This window comes from Callorhinchus milii, unplaced genomic scaffold (assembly GCF_018977255.1).
Source record: "Callorhinchus milii isolate IMCB2004 unplaced genomic scaffold, IMCB_Cmil_1.0 Scaffold24, whole genome shotgun sequence".
NCBI classification, from domain to species: Eukaryota; Metazoa; Chordata; class Chondrichthyes; order Chimaeriformes; family Callorhinchidae; genus Callorhinchus; species Callorhinchus milii.
In genome coordinates, this window is record NW_024704765.1 from 3,024,705 (window position 1) to 3,048,360 (window position 23,656).

Genomic DNA, 23,656 nt, shown 5'->3' on the forward strand with positions numbered 1-23,656 from the left:
ACAGCTCTAAAGCCAGGCTCCTTTTTCTAAGGTTAGTTTTTGGTCACTGGGAAGCATCCATGACATATACTCCGTCTTACTCATGCAAGCTTTCATCGATAGGATATTGGTTCCCGAGCATTGGTCTCAGCCACCAACACTGAAAGCATCAAAGTAAGAAAATGTATGGAGTTGTGGTATCTGTGACTTGAATGTTGAAACTAAGAAAAGTTTTAAAACTCAAATAAAACATCCAAAATTCACTGATGCAATCCAGGTTTTTTACGCAACGGAATGAACTGCTGCACAGAGGCGATACAGATATGGGGGGGGAGAATTTAATTTATGTTAATTTTTACATTTGATATGGCGTCTTATGTCATTGAGACTTCTCAAAGCGTTTCACAAGATTTACTGTAAATCGCAGTGGCTAGACTTCTAGGTGAACGATTCAGCCAATCTGCACATAACAAGTTCCCACAAGCCATGAAATGAATAATTTTATCTGGTGAATTGCTGGCCAGGACACTGGGAGAAAATCCCTCCATTTTTCCAGATAGTGTCATGGGATCTTTAACGTCCAATTGAACAAGCAAACGAGAACCCGGTTTAACTGTCTCATCTGAGAAACGGGATCCCTGATGATGCAGTGCTCCTCCAGCACTGGACTGGTTTGTCAGTCCATTCTCCATTTGTCACTTAGGACTCTATTAATGCTGCAGATTATAAATCGGACTCCAGATTCCTGGTGTTGCTTTGGTTTCTTTGGTGCTGTCTCGGTTGCAGAAGTTTGCATTGCAGAGAAAGACTTCAAGTTGTAATGACAGCACGACAGTAGAAGCCACTTTAGCCGGACACCAGTTAAGCCCGTAAGGCGGGTACATCGATCAAAATGGCAAGCCCCAATTCTTTTGCATTCTTATCAGTTTTATATATGTCTGTTAATTTGGACAAAAACCCCACACAGCACTTTGGGACGTCCTCCCGACAGGAAAGGCGTTTAGGAGGGTAGGAGGAGTCAAATTGACTGACAGCTGGAGCTAACTGGCCCCCTTCCCAGCCAAAGGGAAGGGCAACGGGAGGGAGGTACCACCACCACCTACCGGGAGGCAAGGATAGGGAAAGCCAGACAAAACGGCCGACCCGGACGTGTCCATCTTAAGCAGCTTCCACTGTATTTACAGTAACCCCTCCCCTTATAAGATGGTAGGTTCGGGCGGAGGAGCCAATCTGCCTTACAGAAACGATCCTGCTTCAGGTCATGTATTTGTGCTTCAAAATGTGTCAGGCTTCAAAACCCGTTGCGCTAACACGTTTTGAAGAGAAACAATGGGAAAATCAAGCAAGATTTGAAGATTGATGATGGATTTGAATGGCACAATGTTAGAATTTAAAATTTTTAGGCAAGAAAAATATCACATGTTATACGTGAGCCTGTGTTATAATGGGGTTTTACTGTATTTGTATTTCTAGAATTTGAAAAGTTTGGAAAACTCGACTCACCGTCTAATCTGGGACCTCCCCCGTATCTCGCGTAGAAGATGTCTGCTGCTTTCTGGGAGATACGTTTGACATCGCAGATTTTATCAGGATTCAGGCCTCCATGTGCACACAGATTGCAAGAATTGTCAATCGGTTTGGTTACTGCGGAGTCATCCAGCCATTTCCGTAGCCAGTCCACAGGTACAAACTCATACAGCTCGTCTACAATAAAGCAAAGCAAATGCTTAGCCTGTGCTCCATATCTTATAGATATTTGACCAAAGCCTCTTTTAAGTGGTGTACTGAGAGGGTTCTCATTGCACTAATAAAGCTTGCAGCAGTCTCAGTCCTGGAAGGGCAGTTAATCAATCCACTAGTATTCACAACTATAACATTAGCTTTGAAACTCCACTTTGACTCAGTGCTTCTAGTCGACTTGATTCCTCTAACTTACTGTTTAACAGATGTTGTGCCTTTTGCCAATATAATCAATTGCTTAGGAACACCACTCCACAAACACTACAATCATATTTACCACCCTTTCCTTTTCACATGCCTTTCCGAATGTTTCTCAAAACAATTAAATCAAGTTTGTTCATGAGTTACATATTGATTGGAGGTAGCTGTCCAAACCAATAAAGCTTTTTGACCACGTTATGAACTTGTTTCAGGTCTGGATGAACATTGAAGCAATGTAATAATGAGCCAGGAAGAACACATTCCTCAGAAATTCTGCCCAACTCACAAAGAAAAACAGCACAATATCCACACATGCAAGTCCACCAAACTATACCGGATGCTTTCCAAATATAGTGCACAGAAATTATTAGTCAGTGGAGTTTTGTGTCACCTGCAGTTCCATTCCTAACCTCACATGACTGAGCTCTTTTTTTTTTGAAAGGCTCAATTGCCAGACTTAATTGTCTGTTCCACTTATTCACAATTCTGTTGGGAATTAAACGTTTAATCAGTCAAACTTGATATTTGGTATTTTTATTTCTGTGATCAGTCTCTCAATTAAACAGCCTGCTTACATTTCCATCTACACCTCCAGCATTTTATAACACTGCCCTCCCCAAGATTGGTCTCTCCCCAATCTTGTGTTCAATGAAAACCAGTTGAGCACTGCGTTGGAAATCCTCACGGTTGCCCTTCTCTAAACCTTGCCTGGAATACTGATGCCAATTTAAATGGAAGCAACATATTCTAAACCCAATCATCCAAATATAATCTCACCAACAATTTCTACAAGCCTGGAATAAAATATTTCAACTTAAAATGTGATTGAGATGTATCCCAGTACAGGATTAGCTTGAACAGTTTTGCAATGACCAGATCCTTTAGTGATCACACCCCAAATCCTTTTCCTTTGTTGTCTTTACTAGAGACCCTTTTGGCATCATGACTCACTGATTCTAAATCCACATTGCTCCTGACCACAATATAATGGGCACATTACTAGGCAAACCCAGCTATATTTACATGCAAATGTCCATCTAAGTCACTGCAGTGTTACTTGCCAGGTGCATTATAAAAATATTGACCACAAGAACACTGACAGATTTTTTTTCCAAATATATTTTATCATATGGGTACACACAGAAATTGAAAGCTGCAATGGCACTTGTTAAACTTACAGACCTTCTTTAGCTGGTAACATGTTAAAGAGCTCTTGCACCTCCTCATGCTTGGCCTTGCCTTTGTCCACACTCTGCTTCCGCATCTCAGCCATTTCCATGCACCACTCCTCAAACTTTTTGTTGTCGCGTTCAACCATTTTCTGTAAATGTGCTACAAGAAAGGAACAAGGCAGTTTAGTGCTGTGGCTCTGCTAATATACACACAAATAAAGCATCAACACAAATAAAGCATAAACCGGAAGCTCAGGATTGTGCTTGTGGACAGAACGGAGGTGTTTGACAAATCATTCGATAATAATAATTTTGTTTCAGACACACACACAAACATTTGCCAGTGTAAGATGAATTATCTTAACACAGAAAGAAGGCACTGTATATGTAGAAATACGATTTTGTCACCCTTTCCCTAATCTGATGTACACAATTGAAGTGGCAAAAACGAGTCTTTGTAGGGTTTATAATGAATGTTAATAAAAACAAAACATTCCTTTTCCTTCAAAGCTCAAAACTCTCAGCACCATCTCTCATGATCCCTTTTGTTCAAGCGTAAACAGCAAATGTCAGTGTTGACTATTTCAAAGGTGTCAAAATGCTTCTCTAGATCAATCTGCCAAGGCTGTGAGATGCTGAAGTATGCTGAGCAATAATCATAGAATTATACAGCACAGGAGGCCATTCGGCCCATCGTATCTGTGTCGGCTCTTTGAAAAGAGCTGTTCAAATCAATCCCACTCCCCCGCTCTCTCCCCATAGCCCTGCAAACTTGTCCTCCCCGGATAATTATCTACTTCTCTATTAAAAGTTGTTATTTAATGCATGTAAACGGGAATGTAATTGGAGCCATAGCTCACTAAGCAGTGCTAGTACACCAAGCAGTGCCTGCACTCAAAGGGTAATCAGTAAATGCTGCAGGAGCGTTTTATGGCTGATTCCTGAATCTGTAACTTTCCAACATTAGGTTTCAGTGCTTCAAAATGCTTACGGAAATATAGAATCTTTTCCCAATTTTAATTAACACCTGAACTTCATGTAAAAAATATTTGTAAAGGGAAAATAATCTTTCAGAGAATTTACCTGGGAGCTGAACACTAATATCCTTCTCTTTGCTCATTTCGCCTTTCCTCCTGTACACCAGCATGTAAGCATTCCTCGAACAATGAACGCCTTTAACACATTTGGGTTTTCGTGTCTGCGACTTCGAAGGCTCTGCTACATATGGGAAAAGAACAATACAAAACTAAAAGGCAGCAGAACCAAACTGGATACACAAGCACACTGAGAACACAAAGAGCAAAACTAATATTTACAGTAAGAACAACAACTTATAATAATAATCCTTGCATTTGATATAGCGCTTTTCACGTCGGGAGGACGTCCCAAAGCGCTTCACAGAACACACTGTAAAGTGAATTGACTGTATATTTGTGGGCGAACGCGGCAGCCAATTGCGCACAGCAATGTCCCACAAACAGTCGTGGATTGAAAATGACCAATTTATTATTGTTTTTGGTTTTGGAGGGATTATTATTAGGCTCTGTGTGGAGTAAGGAAACTTGCCCGAGGTTTCACCCTCTGCCTGGAATTGAACTCAGGTCTCTCACTTGCAAAGCGAGTGCTCTAACCACTGAGCTACAGGACTCCACCTGTAATCTTTCAGAGATAACTTGCACTTATAAGGCGCCCTCCTCGCAGGGCCCGACTCTGAGCGAGGGAGAGGGGGCCGTAAGCAAGGTCGAACAGGAACGTCTTCAGGCGGGGCACGAAAGAGGGGAGAGAGGGCAAGGCGAAGGGATTGAAGAAGTGTTCCAGAGTAATGGCCGAAAGTGCAACCTCCGATGGGGGGAGCAGAGAGTGTGAGGGACGAGCAGGAGGCTGGTGCCAGTCAAACTGAGGCGCCAGGGTTGAGGAGTGAGGAGGTCGGAGAGGTAGAGAGATGCCAGGGAGTGAATGGATTTTTGAACACGACAGTGAGGCTTGTGAAGTCGATCTGTTCGGTGATGGGGAGCCAGTGGAGCCTGGGCCAGAACTGGTGAGATGTGGGTATGAAATTTGGTCGAGTCAGTACGCGGGCGGCAGAGTTCTGAATGAATTGGATCTTTTGAATAGTGGAGCTGGGGAGACCGGCGAGGAGTGCGTTGGGAGTAATCCAGGTGGGAGGTGATAAACGCATGCACAAGAGTTTTGGCTGCATTTGGGGTAAGGTATGGTTGGAGGCGGGCAATGTTGAGGAGGTGGAAGAAAGCGGTCCTGGTCAGGGACCGGATGTGGGGGAGGGGGGGGGGGACAGTTGGGGGTCGAACTGGACACTGGAGTACAATTGGTTAGTAAATGAGTATTTTCACAGGCTAGCTTTCAGTGCTTTTATCACAATCCAAGTTATCTGCGTATAGTATTACATTAAGTTTCGTGAAACAGCATTCCAGTAAGGAATTTCAAAAATGAAACGAACAATGGGCCTAATTCTCTCCTATGTACAAGACTCAGGAATTGCTGGTAAATATACTTCCTCTTGCCTGCTTTTGAAAGCAGTGCAAAACTGCTTCATGTGAAGTCTGGTTAGTGAATGGATTTATTCGCTTGCAAATCACGAACACAGATAGCACTACACTTCAGTTGTGGATTAATTAAAGTTTGGAATGAATGTGCGTCATACATATAACCTGCCAGGGCTTTAACTTGTATTTAACTTGTATTTCATTAGGATAAGGTCACCCATGTGGATCGTTGGTAAGAACATTGATTCAGAGGATTGTTACGGTGTGGAATACATTACAAGTAGCTATTGAGGATGGAATGATAAAAACATTTAAAATGGAAATGGATGAGCATCTGAGTAGTAAAAAAAAACAAAGGGATATGGAAAGAACTACAAAGTTGGATTAATTTTTAAAAAAGCAACAGAAAAACAGGTTAAATGGGAACAAAGCAGAGAAACCTTTCGTTTAATATTTTTTACGGTTTTATGGTTAAATGCAACTACTTAAAAATGAGATTTGCCATGGAGTTTTAGCAGCACAGCTTCAATGTGTTGCTCCACAGACAACAACAAGATTGCATTTATAGAGCGCCTTTCACGTCGGGAGGACGTCCCAAGGCGCTGGACAGTTGGACCGGGACCCGAGCAGGGGGGAAATGGTCAAGGGGAGGGAGCGAGGAGGGGGTAGAGAGTCAAGAGGGGAGCTGAAGGCACAGTTGAAGAGCGTCAGCATGCTGTAAATGATGGGAGACCAATGTTCAAGAGGGAAAAGTTTCCCAAAGGAGTCACACACCACCAGGACAGAGCAGCATCAGCAGAGGGTGGGTGAATTTTGCCCAATTTTGAGAATGCTGCAGGGTGATAAAAGAGGGAGCAAGCAGCGAGAAGAAATCTCGTCTGAAAGAATTGGATAGTCAATATCAAACACACTGGCGACTTACCAAGATCTTCTTCTATCCCCAACTGGAGCTTCTTCCCTTCCATCTTCTCGATCTCCTCATCGTTAAATTTGTACCAGTCGCCGGTCCGGTCATCTCGTACGTGTGCAATATAATGGCCAGAGTAGGCGCTCACTCCTCTATGGATCAGCACTGCGCTCAGTTCATAAACAGTGCTGACATCTGGCAAACCCGACAAGGAGAAAGATAATACAAACGATAAAGACTCCCGATAGTAACGAGCAAACGTGTCTCATTTTCAACATAGTCCATGCTCTGGAATCTCCTGCATTATTCCTCCATAATGGACTATGTACCATTGCATTAAAATTACATTTGCTGGAAAATAAAACTACACAAAAACTCCAATGTGCTTTGAAGTTGCAATGTACGCTGGCTACATGGCGAGACAGCCTTGTACAATGGCTACAATGGGATTCGAACAATGAAAAGGTTAAGCAGAACGAAAGATGACCTCCGCTTCACATAATGCTACCTGCTATACATACCGTGGTCTCTCCTGATCCCAAAGCTGCTATGAAGTTACCATTTTGAGTTACGTTGCCAAATTGGGGAGTAGGGGGGTGAATAAAAAAAAACTTCCAGTGGAATGAAACAGATGAAAGATTATTTGCAATTGAGATTAAGAACACAGACCATTGTTTCAACGTGACTGTGAGTCCAGTGTTAAAGAGCCAGCTCTTACTTTCAATTCCTTCTCTAGGCAGACACCAATGACCCAAATTACCAAGGGAACGGGCCTGAATTTAGTCTGCTTTCATGAAACCTCAGCAAACACATCAATCACTTTTACTGCCTTCGCACTGCAAAACAATCTCATATTTTACTTTTAGTACTGTGTTTCCCTGTCCCACATGCAGACAAAAGTAGACTGTGGCAATTCTCGGGAAGGTTTCTGGCTAAGGCACTTGTGGTTTCCTGTTGAGACGAGCATTCAAACCGCTGACATCTCAATATCAATTTAATTCAGTGAAGCGCCAATCCTAAAGCTGAAGCCACAATATATTAATTAGCAGCAGTACCTTTTGATAAAATGAGCGCAGGAATTGTAGACGCAATAGTTACAAGAGAGATAACCCACCAAGTGGAAAGGGAAGTTGTTTTATTCATCTTCTTCCACAGTGGATAAAACATAACCAACAAAATGAAGATCTCGGATCATCTTAGTGTGCATTTAACTTGGATGTGTGTAATTCACTTGGACTTCAACAAAATAATTCCTTCTCTCAACTTATACAGTGCAAACATGCAATGAATGCCCAGAGACAGAGTCAGTATCTGTTACTCTTTTGCACAAAATTCATTTGGAAAATTAAAGCTAAAAACGTCAACTGACATTACCTATCTTTTTTCCTCATTTTTTCAACACTGTTCAAGTTCCAATTACAAAAGGGCCCCTTACCACAGCGCTCACCATCTCCTCTTTCCTCTCCCTCGACCACCCCTCCCCCGCCCCAAGTGTTTGTTCTTTGCACAAGGCTCTTGTTCTGATATTGCCGGACAGTTCTTTTGAAGTAGGTCTCATTGCATATGCCAAGATGCAGAGAAACAAAATTATAAAAGAAAATGAGTTCCGGGACAGAGAAAGTAACCAAGGGACAGGCAGACAAGCGAGAGCTTTGTCTGCGTTAAAGCACGAGCCAACACACAAGACTGAAGGTAGCCAGTATTCTATTTCCCAAGTTTGATATCGTCTTCCTTATTTTATGAATATTCTACTGCCTCCAGACACAAAACCAACATCCATTGGTAGGAGAAAACTATCTCAAGTGGTACCCTCGAAACCCAGGGGAGGGGAGACAGTGGTGGTGGTGGGGGGGGTGAGGGTGTGCATGTCTAAACAGCTAGGCAAGCACCATGGGCTGCCGACAAGTATCTCATGTAAGGAGCATAATTTTTTTTTGGGAGGTTTCTGTGAACTGTCTTGCCTTAGCAATGTAGGAGAGGGAGTGCCCCAACACTGGAGAGGGAGTTTGACAGTTACCTTCGTTGTCTCCATCGATCAATGAATGAGCCAGAAAGCTTGATCAGCTTCAGCATGCCTTGAACAAACGAGCTGCATTCCTCAAAGATCAGCCTCTTACATTTCTTTTCAGGATGCAAATATCTCTTGGCTTCAATGTAAGATTTGGTGAAATCCATGGATGTGGGTTCTAGTTGTTTTTTTCTTAAACTCTCTGGCTTGCACAGAACTTTTCCAGGGCCAGGCTTTTTAATACAAACCAGCTGTGACTATCTGTAGGGCAGGTTAGCTGATCCAACTAGACTTAAAATCCTTTCACAACTCACCGAATAGTGACTGAGCAACTTGTACTTAATAATAATAATCCTTGCATTTGTTATAGCGCCTTATTATGTTGTTGACACGTCTCAAAGTGCTTCAAAGAATATATTGTAAAGTGGAGTAATTGTATTTTATCATGGGCAAAATGCAGCAGCAAATTGCGCCCTTCATGCAATAAAACATCTAAAATGGAGTGGAAGCCCAAGCAAGTGGTAGGTATGGGAGGGTATAAAAAGGAGGTGGCCAAAGGCTTAGTCATGTTTTTTAGACAGGTTTTGAAAGCAGAGAGAGAAGGATTAAGATGGAGAGATTCAAGGATGCGTTCTCGAAAATGAGGCAAAGTAGCTCGCCCACCAAAAGTGGGGCGAAAGTTGTGCAATAGGCCACTGTTGGCAGAGACAAGTGAGTGGGCCGGGGAGTATGACCATCCGAGATCATAGTAGTTGGGTGGGACAAGGGCGTGAAAATACAATTGAAATTTAGAACAAAGATTTTAAAAGTCAAACCACTGGGAAAAGAGCCATAGAAAGATGAGGGTATTGTGCTTGTGGAGCCTGTTATGGGGCAGCAGAGGTTTAAATGATCTGGAGCTTGTGGAAGATTGAGCTAGAAATGCTAGCGTTGCAGAAATGAAGTGTGGAAGCAACGAAGGAGTATATGAGGATTTGGGCTGTGTTGGGGGTGACGTAGCCATGTTGTAGAGATGGAGAAAAGTAGCCAGTCAAGGACTGGATTGAAGGAGAAATGAGGTAAACAAAACATTAAAATTTAATACTGGCTCCATGAGCTGCAGTGAACGCCAGGGAAGCTGATGTAGTCAGCGCCACAGATGAGAATAGTCTGCAGCTTTGGTTTTGTTGATGTTTAGCTGACTTTTGCAAAAGATTTTTTGATGTCTGACAGGAAGTCTGTCACAATAGGAGAATAGACATTGTACACGGAATATCAAAAAATGAACAAATGAAGTAAGAAGAGACACTCTCTGGGTCTGTGGAATGTTCTGTGGAATATGTTAAGAACCAACCAAAAATTGGTGTGAGTTTGTGAAGATTGTTGTAGATTTCTAAAACGCAAGTATGCAACAGACACTGGAACTGAGATTATAGGCAGCGCCAATGGTTACGACAGTTTCTTCACAAAACCCAAATATCAAGGAAATCATTAAATTCTGGATGTGTCTCAAAATAATATGATAATAATCCTTGCATTTGATCATTTTTTTGAGGGGGGGAAATTTCAGACAGTGATCTACCAATCGAGAAACAAACAGGCTCCTACTTACTCTGAGGTAAACATTGACGTGTGGAGGAAGGAAAAATGAACAACAACTCGCATTTACATAGCGCCCTTTACACTGGTTGGCGTCTCAGAGCGCTTAACAGTGGCGGATCCTGATGCTGAGCTGGGTGTTAGGGTGGTGGAGGATTAGGGGGTGGCAAATGATGTGAAACTTCTGGGTTTTTGAGCCCAAGAGATTGTGCCACACAAGTTATCAATTAATTACTGATCCTCAACACAGACCTATGGTCAACAAGGTATGGCATAAGATGAGGTTTCTTTAGAAGAAGCCAATACCCAGCTTTGCACTCCAGGGCTGGATGTCAGATATTTTAAGAGCTAAGAGAATTTTAAATGAGTCCAACTGTTTCTCCTCAATTTGAAGGGTTAACGCTGAACACGACTCAGACAAGAGGTTTGACCAAGGATGGTCTTTACATGGACTTTAATGTGTTCCACATACAGACACACACAATTCTCTAATTTGGCAAGCTTCTGCTTACTGAAATTCAACAGGAGTATGACTCCAAAGTTTCTGAATTTGTCAAGATTGTTCAACATCATGAGTGTAAACTATGCACTTGTGTGACATTGGGCTACCCTTCACCAGTAAGCAATCTGAGCCACAAAATGGAAAGGCAGGTCTATTTAATGCTGAGGTACTCAACTCGCTAAAAGGTCCTTTATATTTTTGTTAAATGTTGTCAGAATTTTGAAATGCTAGAATCTTATCAATATGAAAAGTTCAGAATATTAGTCTCCATATCACTGGGTGGGTAAAGAATTTTCTCAAGCAAACAAATAATAATCTTTGCATTTGATGTCACGCCTCATCACGTCTTTGAGACGTCTTGAAGCTCTTCACAGAATTTACTATAGGTTTTGTGGGCAAAACACGGCAGTCAATTGCGCACAGCAGTGTCCCACAAACAGTCGTGGATTGAGTGACCAATTATTGTTCGTTTTTTTGAATGGATTATTTTCCCCGGAAAAGCAATCCGCCAATTGACTAACAACCGGGTTCCTACTTACTGCTAAATAAGCAGAGCCGTGTGGAGTAAGGAAACTTGACTAACATTTCGCCCTGTCTGGGAATCGAACCCAGGTCCTCTCGCTTGCGAGTTGAGTGCTCTTACCACTAAGCTATGGGATTCCTAAACATCTTAAAATGTTGATGTGGGTGAACAGGTGTTGGGAGTGGGTATTCCCATCAACAGTGTGTAGTTAAACAAGATCTGAATAGCCTCCATAAAAACAAGCGTCCTTTTCCCACACAACAGCTGGACTTGAACCGGCATTGTCACAATCAAAAGAGGGAAGGGACAGGGAAGGGAGGAAAGCAATTCCAGACAGAGTTAAGAGTCTAAAATTACTACGGATTTACATAGAAAATGATTTGAAATGCATTACCTTTCCTTTCAAGGTATGGACTTAGGTCTAAAACTTCAGGAAAGCTGATGTAAGAGTTCAGTTTTTTCTTGTGACCAGTTTGCCTGCAAAATTTAAATTGGATAAACTCAGTATTCAGGATTTGCAAAATAATAACTTGCATTTGATATAGCGCCTTTTAATAATAATAATAATCTTTGCATTTGATACAGCACCTTATCACGTCTTCGAGACGTCTCAAAGCGCTTCACATAATATACTGTAAGGTGAATTGACTATATTTTGTGAGTGAAATGCAGCAGCCAATTACGCACAACTATTACGCCAATTATTGTTGTTATTTTTTTGAAGGGAAAATTATTACCCCCGGAAAAGCCATCCACCAATCAACTAACAATTGGATTCCTACTTCTTGCTAGGAAAACACTGACGTGTGGAGAAAGGAAACGTTTCGCCGCCCCGCCCGGGACTCAAACCCAAGTGCTCTCGCTTGCAAGGCGAGTGCTCTAATCACTAAGCTACAGGACTCTTACAGGAGGATGTCTCAAAACGCTTCACGGGATTTAAGTGACTGTATATGTTACAGCTTTGTAAAATTCTGAAGGAATTTTTCTAAATGTATAATAAAAGGAAGTCAAGTAGTTAATGAAACAATTGAACATTTATTTACATTGTGTACATTAATTTAGTAAATGGGAAGGTAGTCCTAAAATGTCAGAACATGAAGCTTGTGAAAAGAGCCTTTGTATTAGCAAGATTTTAGGCTGCATTTGCAGAAAATGGTGGGCAAATCCAAATTGTTAATCAAACCAGAGACGGTTGAAAGCAGATAAGTTTCAACTATCTTCAGTTTTGTTCTCCTCATGTGTAACATCTAGTTCAACCTCCATATTCAAATGAATTAGCCACTGTCATCTAAACAAGGGAAAAGCCAATTGTAAAACTTCTTCATTTAAGCTTAGTGCCAGAGCACATCAAAATGTCTCAAAGTACTTCACAATCACTGTCAAACATAATCACTGGTTTCAGAGAGCTGGGAAAACTCAGCAGATCAGGCAGCATCTATGGAGAAAGAAAAGTGAGTCAACGTTTCCTGAGTCAACGTTTCGGATCCATGACCCTTCGTCAGAACTCCGTTCTAATCCTGCCCTGCTGACTTTTCCCAGTTCTCTCTGTTTTTGTTTCAGATTTTCAGCTTCTGCAATATTTTGTGTTTTAGTCACTAGGTTTTGCAGGCAATGAAAACAGCAACTGCACCAGAAGGTTCACAAGCAGCCATGATGTGAAATGATTAACCTGGAATCTGGAGTATTGGCCAGGAGACTAGGATAAACTCAGAAATTGTAGTTTGTCCCTTTTCTTTTCCAATGGTGTCACAGGATCTTTAAAGAGTTTGATACCGAATGCCTAGTGGACAGTTGCTTCTAAGATGGCATTAGTGTAAAGACCTCAAAGTTATTTCACAGGAATTCTTTTGAAGAAATACAAAGACCGAAGAGTTAATAGATATACCGATCAAGAAACACACACACAAACTCCAAGTACTCTAGGATAGAAGGGAACAAAGGAGATAACTAAAAAGGCTTACAAATTGAACTAAAATCAAAGAATGAGGAAGTCAAAACCAAAGACAAGTAATCCAACAATGCATGTCATTCATTCAACCTCCACATACATTAACACTGTAAAATCTCATGTGATTATACACTGATTGTCTCCTTGCCTAACTATCTGCATCAGAGCTCTGAAGAGGAGGAGGTGAAGAGGAGGAGATGAAGAGGAGCTGCAATGTCAGGAAATCATTTTTAGTTGTGCAACCAGATTTAGAATTTTGCCCGAGCAAGACTGTAAATGTGAACAGTAAGTGGAGAGATCTGATCCACATAAATACAGGATGAGCAAAACCGAGGCAGCGAGTGAGAACAAGACAAGCAGACAGCGAGTGAAAGGCAGAGGGAGAGAGACAGATAGTGTGAGACAGAAAAAAACAATACGAATGAGCGAGTAAGAAAATAGTTTGAAGACATCGGCTACAAACAAATATTGCTGTCAGCGTGAACTGTGCTCTTGCAAGCACCAAGGCAGGATATATAACATGGTCTGGCCTTAAGCTGAACAGGTTGGGGATCACTGTGGTAGACGTTCAACTAAATGGGCTACATATGCTTGTGTGATGGACAACAGCCTCACGTCACTATTATCAGACCAGGACGCTGCACCAGAACAACATATTGACGAGCAGCACAGGATTCTACAAGCAAGCTGAGGTCAAACATCATATTAGTCTTGTAATTATGAAGACAGTGGAGAGAGATGCCACAGGTGTCAGATACTTAAAAGTTGCTGTGCTACTTTATACAAACAGAAGCAGCTATGGACTGACAGCCCTAGCAGGGAGAACATCCTAAGACAACATCCGTAAAATAGTGTGCAAACAAACATTTAAGGTACTTCAACAGAGAACATCTTAAACCTTAAATCTGTATCCCTGAGACAACGGATTTGAGATCCGAGGCCCCAAATTCCTCATGGTCTGAGCCTAAAGACTGTCTTCTTTAGGCTCAGACCATGAGGAATTTGGGGGCTCTGGGGAATTTGGACTGCTCCCCCTTACCTCTGCGACCCCCTAACCGCCTACTCCCTGTTCGCTCCCTCCGCTCAGTTGGCTCCGGCCTGCTTCATGTCCACTGACTTGCCTGCCCAACCATTGGCGGGCGGGCCGTAGCCCCTCTGCCCCCACTCTCTGGAACTCCATCCCACAGTCCCTCTGCCCTGCCCCCTCCCTTGCCTCTTTCAAGACCCTCCTCTTCAACTGTGCCTTCGGTCACCCTCCTACCCTGAGTCTCCTTGCCTTCCACTCCTTCTGATTCCAACCACCAGCTCAGGTGTGGATCCTTAACTGTCCAGCACCTTGGGACGTACCCCTGACATGAAAGGCGCTGTACAAATGTAATTTATTGTTGATCCACGTTAAAATGAAAAGCTCAATTTCCAAATATTACAATAAAAATGGCTAGCGGGTGGACACATTTAAGATGATCTGAGTTAAAGGGACTTTGAAAAAATATCTTTGCGCAAAGGTTGCGTGGAATGCTCTGCCACAAAACAAAGTTGAGGGATTAACTCTTTGAAAACGGGAATTAAATAGATACAGATACTTAAACAGGAGGACTATTAAAAGCTATAGGGAGCAAACTGGAAAGTGAGATTAGATTATGGGGGGAAAAACAGCAGACTTAGACAAATTGGTTTACTTCTTCACTAAGATACTCCGGTATGGTATAAACCAGGGCCTGAGGTCAAATTTGAGAAATGGCCATAGGCCGCATAAACAGTAATTTTGTGCTTCCCTTCCAGAAACATTACTTAATTTCACTATACTTTAGTTACAATGCAAACTTTAAATAGGCAATGCAAAATTTCTAACAAATTTTAAAATAATACTTTTATCAAAAAAGTACAAATATTCAAGAATAATCATAAAATCTGGAGTAAACAACAAAAGTGAAAGAAATAAGTGAATTAAAAATGCATATAATTAATAGCCCTAATTTAGTTTTGGGGCGTAGTGGCTGACAGTGCAACCTCCGAAGTGGGGCAGAGGGTGAGAGGGACGAGTGGAGGTGCCAGGTGGTGGATTGGGGAGTGAGGAGGTCGGAGAGGTAGGGAGGTGCCAGGGAGTGAATGGATTTGAACACGAGATGTTGACAATGTGATAAGGTGCTACATCAAATGCAAGGATTATTATTATTATGGCTCCCGCTCCACCCCTCTTCCCATCACCTCAGCATGGAGGTGAGACAGCATAGAGACTAACCAGAACAGATACACAACCAGGAACTAAAACAATGAAGTTGCAAATGGATGAAAGCATCTCCCGAACCAGAGGCGTCCATGGACTCCCAGTTGGACCACCCTGGTGTAATCTCCTCTGGCAGCACTTAAAACAGTATCAGGTGCTTGGCTCGGAATACTTTCCCCATTAACAAAAATATTAGAAACATAAGAATTAGGAGTAGGAGTAGGCCATTCAACTCCTCGAGCCTGCCCCGCCATTCAATAAGACCGTGGATGATCTTCTAACCTAACTATCTGCCCGCCTTATCCCCATATCCCTTAATCCCTCTATCCTTTAGAAATCTATCAATCTCAATCTTGAATATAAGAACTAGGAGTAGGCCATTCGGCCCCTCGAGCCTGTGCCCCACCATTTGATAAGACCATGGCTGATCTTCAGACCTTACTCTAATTACCTGCCCTATCCCCATATCCCCTAAGCCCTCTATTTTTTAAAAAAATCTATCAGTCTCAGCCTTGAAGATGTTCAAGGACTGAGCATCTGCAGCCTTCCGGGGGAGAGAATTCCATACATTCACTACCCTCTGAGTGAAGAAGTGTTTCCTCAACTCTGTTTGAAAGGGCTGACCCTTATTCTTAAGACTGTGACCCCTAGTTATAGATTCTCCAACCAGGGAAACAGTCGCATGGCATCTACTCTGTCAAGACCCTCAAGAATCTTATAGGTTTCTATAAGATTACCTCTAATTCTTCTATATTCTAGAGAATATAGGCCTAGTTTACTCAACTTATCCTCATAGGTCAAGCCCCTCATTCCAGGAACTAACCTAGAGAGTCTACGCTGAACTCCCTCTAAGCAAGTGTGTCCTTTCTTAAATAGGGAGACCAAAACTGCACACAATACTCTAGGTGCGGTCTCACCAAGGCCTTATACAGTTGCAGCAAGACTTCCCTATTCTTGTATTCTAACCCTTTTGCAATAAACGCCAACATGGCATTAGCCTTCCTAGTTGCTGTACTTGCATATTACCTTTTTGTGACTGGTGTACAGGGACACCCAAATCCCTCTGAACACTAACATCATCTAGTCTCTCCCCCCTAGAAAATAATCTGTTTTTCAGTTTTTGCTACCTAGATGAATAACTTCAAACTTCCCCACATTATATTCCATCTGCCACCTTCTTGCTCACTCACCTAGCCTATCTTTATCCCTTTGCAATCTTTTTTGTGTCCTCCTCAGAGCTTACTCTCGCACCGAGCTTAGTACCATACGCAAATTTAGATATTTTAAGTTCTATGTCCTCGTCTAGATCATTGATATAGATTGTAAATAGTTGAGGCCCAAGCACTGATCCTTGTGGCACTCCACTAGTCAACATCTTGGCCATCTGAGAAGGACCCATTTATCCCTCCTCTTTGTTTTCTTCCCGTTAGCCACTCTTCGATCCATGCTAATATATTGCCTTTAATTCCATGGGCCCTAATCTTGTGTAGCAAAGTTTTATGTGTCACCTTGTCGAATGCCTTCTGAAAAATCTAAATATACTACATCTATTGGATCCCCCCTATCTAACCTGCTGGTTACATCTCCAAAAAACTCTAAAATATTTGTTAAGCGACTTCCCTTTTGTAAAGCCATGTTGACTTTGCCTAATCATGTTATGATTTTCTAAGTAACCCTCTACGACATCCCGAATTAAGGATTCTAGAATTTTCCCTAACAGTGACGTCAGACTGACCGGCCTACAGTTCCCCATCTTCTCTCTCCCACCCTTCTTAAATAGGGTGTTACGTTTGCAATCTTCCAATCAATGGGAACCGTTCCACAATCCAGAGAATTTTGGAAGATCAAAAACAAATCATCCACTATCTCAGCAGCCACCTCTTTAAAACCCGAGGATGCAGGCCATCAGGTCCAGGGGATTTGTCATTTTTCAAACCCAACAGTTTCCCTCGTACCAATTCTTTACTGATGTTAATTTCCCTAAGTTGCTCACTAACATTAGCTTCTTGGTTCCCCTCTATTTTTGATAAGTTTTCAGTGTCTTCTAAAGTGAAGACAGAAGCAAAGTATTTGTTTAATGTCTCTGCCATATCTTTATCCCCCATTATAATTCTTCCTGTCTCTGCCTGTAATGGACCCACATTCACTTTTGATAGTCTCTTCCTCTTTATGTATTTATAAAAACTCTTGCAGTCTGTCTTTATGTTCCTCGCTAGTTTGCCCTCATAATCCCTTTTCTCCCTCCTAATCAGTTTCTTAGTTTTTCTTTGCTGGTCTCTGAAGCCCTTCCAATCCTCAGGTTGGCAGTATTATAGGTCTCTTCTTTTAATTTTATACTTTCCCTAACTGCTCTAGTTAGCCATGGTTGAACCCTGTGGTATTTTTATTCCTCAAGGGAATATGTGATCGCTGGGAATTATGTACTACATCTCTAAAGATTTGCCATTGCTGGTCTACTGTTGCATCCTTTAATCTAATTCCCCAGACTATTTTAGCTAAATCCTCCCTCATACCTGCAAAGTTGGCTCTATTTAAATTTAAGAGCCTTGCTTCGGACTTAACTATATCACTCTCTAACTTAATGTTACATTCCATCATGTTATGGTCACTCTGCCCTCGAGGAGCCTTAACTTCCAGATTGCTGATTAGCCCTATTTCATTACACAAAACAAGATCTAGGATAGCCTGTTCCCTGGTTGGTTCCTCAGCAAACTGATCTAGGATACTATCTTTAATGCATTCTATAAAGTCCTCCTCTAATTTACTTTTGCCAATTTGGTTTTCCCACTCTATATGAAGATTAAAATCACCCACTATTAGTGTATTTCCTCTGCTACATGCTCCTCTACTTTCCTGGTTAATACTCTGCGCAATAATGTGACTGCTGTTCGGGGTCTATAAACTACTCCCACTAGCGTTTTCTGTCCCTTGTTATTTTGTAATTCCACCCATACTGACTCTACATCCTGATTTTCTGATTTAAAATCCTTCCTCTCTACTGTTGTTACCCCATCCTTTATTAGTGGGCTACCCCCACCCCCATCTCGTTTTCCACATTGCCTATCTTTCCTATATGCCAAATACCCCGGAATATTTAGCTCCCACCCTCAATCTCCCTGTAACCACATCTCAGTAAAGGCTACTGGATCATACCCGTTTGTTTCTGTTTGTGCCATTAATTCGTCTCTCTTACTACAAATGGTTCGTGCATTCAGATATAGCGCCTTTAATTTTGACTTCTTGCTATCTTCCCTACTCACTAATGGCCTATTTTCTTTGCTGAGTATCTTGTCCCTCCTTGACACACTCTGTTTATCTCCCTCGCTAATTTGCTCTACCACCTTCATCGTTCTTTAATTTTGCTGGTTTACTTCTAACTGTAACTCTAACCTCCCCCCCCCCCCGCCCGGTTTTCCAGCGTGAATATGCCCGATTTACTTAGTGGCTCCTCATAGTCCAGTCCTTCCGTTCCCTCAATCATTTTGGTTGCCCTTCTCTGTCTCTTCTCGATTTCTCCAATATCCTTTTTGTACTGCAGCGACCAGAACTGTACACAGTCTCTAAGTATAGTCTAACCAATGACATACTGCACAACTCTTCAATATGACTGGAGGAATGGACTGACGCAGTCAGATGTAGAGGGCTTCAGTCAATCCAATGCCACCATCCAACCCAGATACCAAAAATAATACAACATTAGTCACTGGGCATCGCTGACTCTGTTGGGACAAACATCTTGCAACAGCTTTCAAAAATGTAGAAAAGAACTAAGCTACTCAAAAAAAAACTAGCTAGAACCAAATCAAATGGACTTGAACATTCCATTGCCTACGAAGAAGAAAAAAGGGAGCACGACCAGAATGACAACCTAAATGCTGTATTACCGTTAGAAGATTTGTCCGACAAGTTTGTGGAACCAAACTCTTTAGATGACAGAATCCCAATACTTTTACACCCATTTGGAAGACAGACAGCTTTTTTTTTATTAATAAGGAGGTTGAACTAATGGACAAGTGTGGACATATTGTGTGCAGCTGAATTAAATTGCTCCAAATAATAAAAAGCAATATTTCTACCAATTCCTTTTAAATTCTGGTTATGTGAATTGGGAAACCAGAAACTAATGAAAGGAACATTTAGCCAGTCCAGACCAGTCAGTCAGACTGGCTCAGGACAATTAAGACTGTCCTTTTTCAATAACAAACCGTTTTATCACTTGACTTCCTGCTGAACCTGCAATTGATTCAATTCCCCCTTTCTAAATCTTCAACTGAGCAACTGTTTAGTTTGCAAAGCAGCAGTCGATTCCATGAGTTTAAAGTGTGAAGAAATTAATTTTTGTCTTTAAGTTTAAATAGACTGAAAGACAGAACTAATTGCAATACACCAAGCACTAAATTTTAATGTCTCTTTCCACGTAAAGCTTCAAACGTAATGGGGATTCGCTAAACAGTAACTCCTGTGGTAGTGAATTGAGTCACAGGATGTGCAGGAACTGTATTCCAACAACTTTGGAAAGAGATTGAGCCAATCCTGCAGGGCAGGACTTCATGTTATAAACAGGAATCATTACTTGTAGTTATTTGGATTGTGTCTGCTCGTTACTTTCCAAGTGTTTCTTTCAAAATTTAAGGTGAATTAACCTGACTGCTATGTCTGACACATAAATACAATGTTTTTGTTCAACACCTCATCTCATTTAACTGTAATATCTATCTAATTGTCAGATAAAGCAGACAGATTAATTCACACGTTGCAAGTTTGAGGCGCATTCTCTCCCACAATAGATCTATTATTAGTATGTCATCTCAAGTGCACTTAAATTCTTGAGTTTTATGAATTTGAAATAACAATTAACAATTTGCCTTTATTACTGACATTTTTTATTCAAGATATTTTACTGCAGTTTTTAGTTTATACAGGCAGCAAGGAACCAAACTGTGACTGAACATACACCTCAGTAACACCTATAATCTGAAAGCCAAGTACAAATAGCATACACTTACTAACAATGGCGCCAGCAGAGAAAGATGACTGACCTGTCAAAGACGAACCTCAATAGTTGCAGATTGAGAGTGCGTGGAAGGTTAAGCAATTTAATTTTTCTGGTGGCATTCTGCTTGTCCTGACATTTATCACAAAAATACCTGTTATCTCCTTCAAGTTTTTCTTCCTGAAGTAAAATTAAGACAAGTATAAGTGGATTAAAAATACAAAGTAAATCCAACATGTAAGAATTTGATGCTACAAACGATAATAATGGGGCCATTTCTGAGTTGCGACATTCTATTATTCTTTAAAAGTTTCCTTTAACAGAAAATCTTTGCTAGGTTTCTATTTCAGAAATCAATGAAAATGTGATCGAGTTAAGAACTGGTCACCAAAGTCTCAAACATTGTGATAAGCCTCATGGATTGGCTGAAAGAGGTGCAAACTAGTTGGAACAATTTTAATACCTTTTGAAAGAAAAGTTCAGTGAAAAGTGAGGAAAATGAGGATCTCAAGGCAACAGAGTTGAGCCCAAAGAGGGCTATAAACTAAAGCATCTGGCTAGAAGAATTCTAACTAGGTTTTCTCAGAACTTTAGTTTAGTTACCTTCAGAAATTCTTCAATGCAATCTGTTAGTTGTTTGTGTCCTTGAATATTTAATTCCAGCTCATAAAATCGGGATAACAACTTAGACTCCCAGCCACATTGATTACATCTGAAATTAAAAACAAATATTCCTAATTAACCCAAGTAAGAAGAAAACTATTTCCTTAAAGACACGTCCACCAGCATGTAAATCACAGCTGTGGAATTACATCCTCAACAAAGGCTTACTCTGGATTCAAGGCAACATATTGAGATTCTGCACCTTTAGGAGTCTATCCAGGTCAGTAGGAATTCCAGATTCTTGGTCATCAGCAACAATGTCTCTTAAGGTTTTTTTTCTTTATTCAGATTATATACTTTCCTTGAACAATAACATTTCTATAGTATCTTTCGCATAAAAGAAACATTCAAAGCAATTCACAGAATGAGATTAATTAGAAAATAGAGCGAATGTTAAGGAGGCAAATGCAACAGCCAATATGTGCCACGAATACGCCAGAAAGAACAAGATCAGTAGCCAATTACAGGGCACCTGAGTTAAGAGCCTTGCTAGAGTGTGGACTTGCTTTTAACAAAGGTGTTCTGTGCATCTGCAATTACCTGAAGGGGAGTGCACTTATGCTACAGACAAGCCAGCTTCATGGGTTAAAATAACATGAACAGCTTTGGGTTAGCAGATCACCAGCACACTGCTCCTGTGTGCTGTACAATGGGGGCTGTCACTTAGCAAAGGAAGTTTGAATTTCGGGAAATTTGGAGGAGGAGGGAATAGAAACCATTAGACTTGATGCAGACATGCAGCAATTGTAACGTTTATCTTACAGTTCATTTACTTTTGTTGCACTGATAAAGTTCATACTATTTCATATAACCATGTGAAGTCGCACTTTCACAAGAAAGGAACAGCATTGCAGTTAAATAGAGAGTTGAACACTTTTGAGATGCGGTAAAAAACTTTGACCCATTCGAATGATTCCAACATATTGAAGTTTCTTGTTAAATGCAACTGCTCACTACATACCTAACAAGAAGTTCTAAACTGAACTTGGCATTGTAAATACTAGCAAAGCTGCTCAACAACAATCTGCACTTAAAAAAGTCTTTGATGTGGGACGATGTCTTGTTGTGGTCAAGAGACAGAATGGGAACTAGAGTAAGATGGAAAATATTTGGGGGGGAAGAGAAGGGAGAAACTGTAGGAGGAAGGTGCGTTTTTAGAAAGGGTTTTGAACTCAGAGAAGGAAAGATTTGCGGAGATAGTTCCAGATAATGGGCAAAATGGCTGAAAGCTCCTTTGCCAATGGTAAGGTAGAGGAGCAGTGGATGTACAGCAGGCCCAAGTTAGCAGGAGTTTGCATGGGTAGTTCCAACTCCTAATAGATAATATAAGCATGAATTATAAAATATCTCACTTTAATAAATCACTCCTGTTTCTGATACTATAAAATATGCAGATTGTGTAGTTTTAATGCTAACTAAGAACTTTTCACAACTGAAAAGGCCAACGTTTAAGAGAAACTTCAGAGAAAATCTGCCTTAATTATTGAAAATGTAACACATTACAATTACAAATTGAATTAATTAGCAGAGTAGAATTGTATTACTTAAGTACATATGAGGTTTCAGCACAGAATTCAGTGTTGGAACTAGTTGATGATCTGTGCTGTTTCTGGGCTTCTGGTCAAAAGAGGATTATTTCTACACAAACAGTCCAATAAATACCTAAACTGTGGACAGCAGTGGAATTGCACATGTTCACCCCTACAATCTAGATAAACACAATGTTCCCAGTACCAAGGAGTCAAACTATAAATTAATCTCAACGTTCACCAGATCAACAAGTCACCAGTTTCAGGTTTTCCATGTCTTTCCCTTTGTACAATTTAAAAAGTACGCCATCATATAGTCAGGCTCAAATCCCAGTATAGTGGGATGGAGGCAAAGGAGAAGCAATATATTTATGAAGGTGCTGTCCTTCTGCTCAGATATTAAACCAAGATCGCTTACAATTTGTTCGCCTACAGTCACTACATTTCAGTAAAATCATGTGAAGCACTTTAGAGACATCTCAATGACAATGTTGCATCAAATGCAAGAATTATATTATTATTATATTCTGTCTACTCCTCTTCAGGTATACATTAAGGACTTCAAAATGAGAAGAATTTCTTCCAGTGCTCTGCCAATAATCCTCACGGGCATTTGCGTTGATAGAACCTTGCTGTCCGCAAACTGGCTGCTGTTTTTGCCTATAGGTAGTCACGACATTTAATACCAATTGCTTGTGAAGTGCTTTGAGACTTTCCAATGTTATAGGCCCAAACCAAGTACAAGGATTATTACACCGATAATTACAAGACAAGCGATGTGCAGCTTCAGGTTCCAGCACTCACACTGTCACGTAGGCGTACTGTCCGCAAAACTGTTGCTGAATAATATTCTGTACATCAGGATTGTTCTGTTTCGAAAGGGTATCTTCCAGCAGTGACATAAAAAGCTTGGAGAACTCCTGAGCATCCTGCAAGACACAAGAACATGAGAAAGTCTGGAAAAGGGCATTTAGTCTGGTGTGCAGAACAAGGCAAAGAAATCTAACCCAACTGTGAATTCTACCCCTGGTGAAAGCTTCTGTAAAATACACCGTAAACTCTGGCCTTCTTTCTCTCACAGGCACAGGAGCCCCCCTCCAACAACAAGGTTACATTTGTATAGCGCCTTTCACTCGGGATGACGTCCCAAGACGCTGGACAGCATTTCAGACCCGAACGTTA

At 41.1% G+C, this 23,656-nt stretch overlaps 1 protein-coding gene across 1 annotated transcript in view; it reads right to left on the reverse strand.

The window, feature by feature from the left end:
* The window catches only part of usp48 (ubiquitin specific peptidase 48), a 47,335-nt gene that overhangs the window by 15,836 nt on the left and 7,843 nt on the right, over positions 1-23,656 (reverse strand). Inside the window, exons 5-12 of the mRNA XM_007897807.2 lie at positions 23,279-23,403; positions 20,886-20,994; positions 20,329-20,462; positions 11,509-11,591; positions 6,519-6,698; positions 4,176-4,310; positions 3,103-3,252; positions 1,483-1,683 (exon numbers count right to left, since the gene is read on the reverse strand). Of these exons, the coding sequence (XP_007895998.1) occupies positions 1,483-1,683; positions 3,103-3,252; positions 4,176-4,310; positions 6,519-6,698; positions 11,509-11,591; positions 20,329-20,462; positions 20,886-20,994; positions 23,279-23,403 (1,117 nt within the window). The remainder of the gene's footprint in view (positions 1-1,482; positions 1,684-3,102; positions 3,253-4,175; positions 4,311-6,518; positions 6,699-11,508; positions 11,592-20,328; positions 20,463-20,885; positions 20,995-23,278; positions 23,404-23,656) is intronic.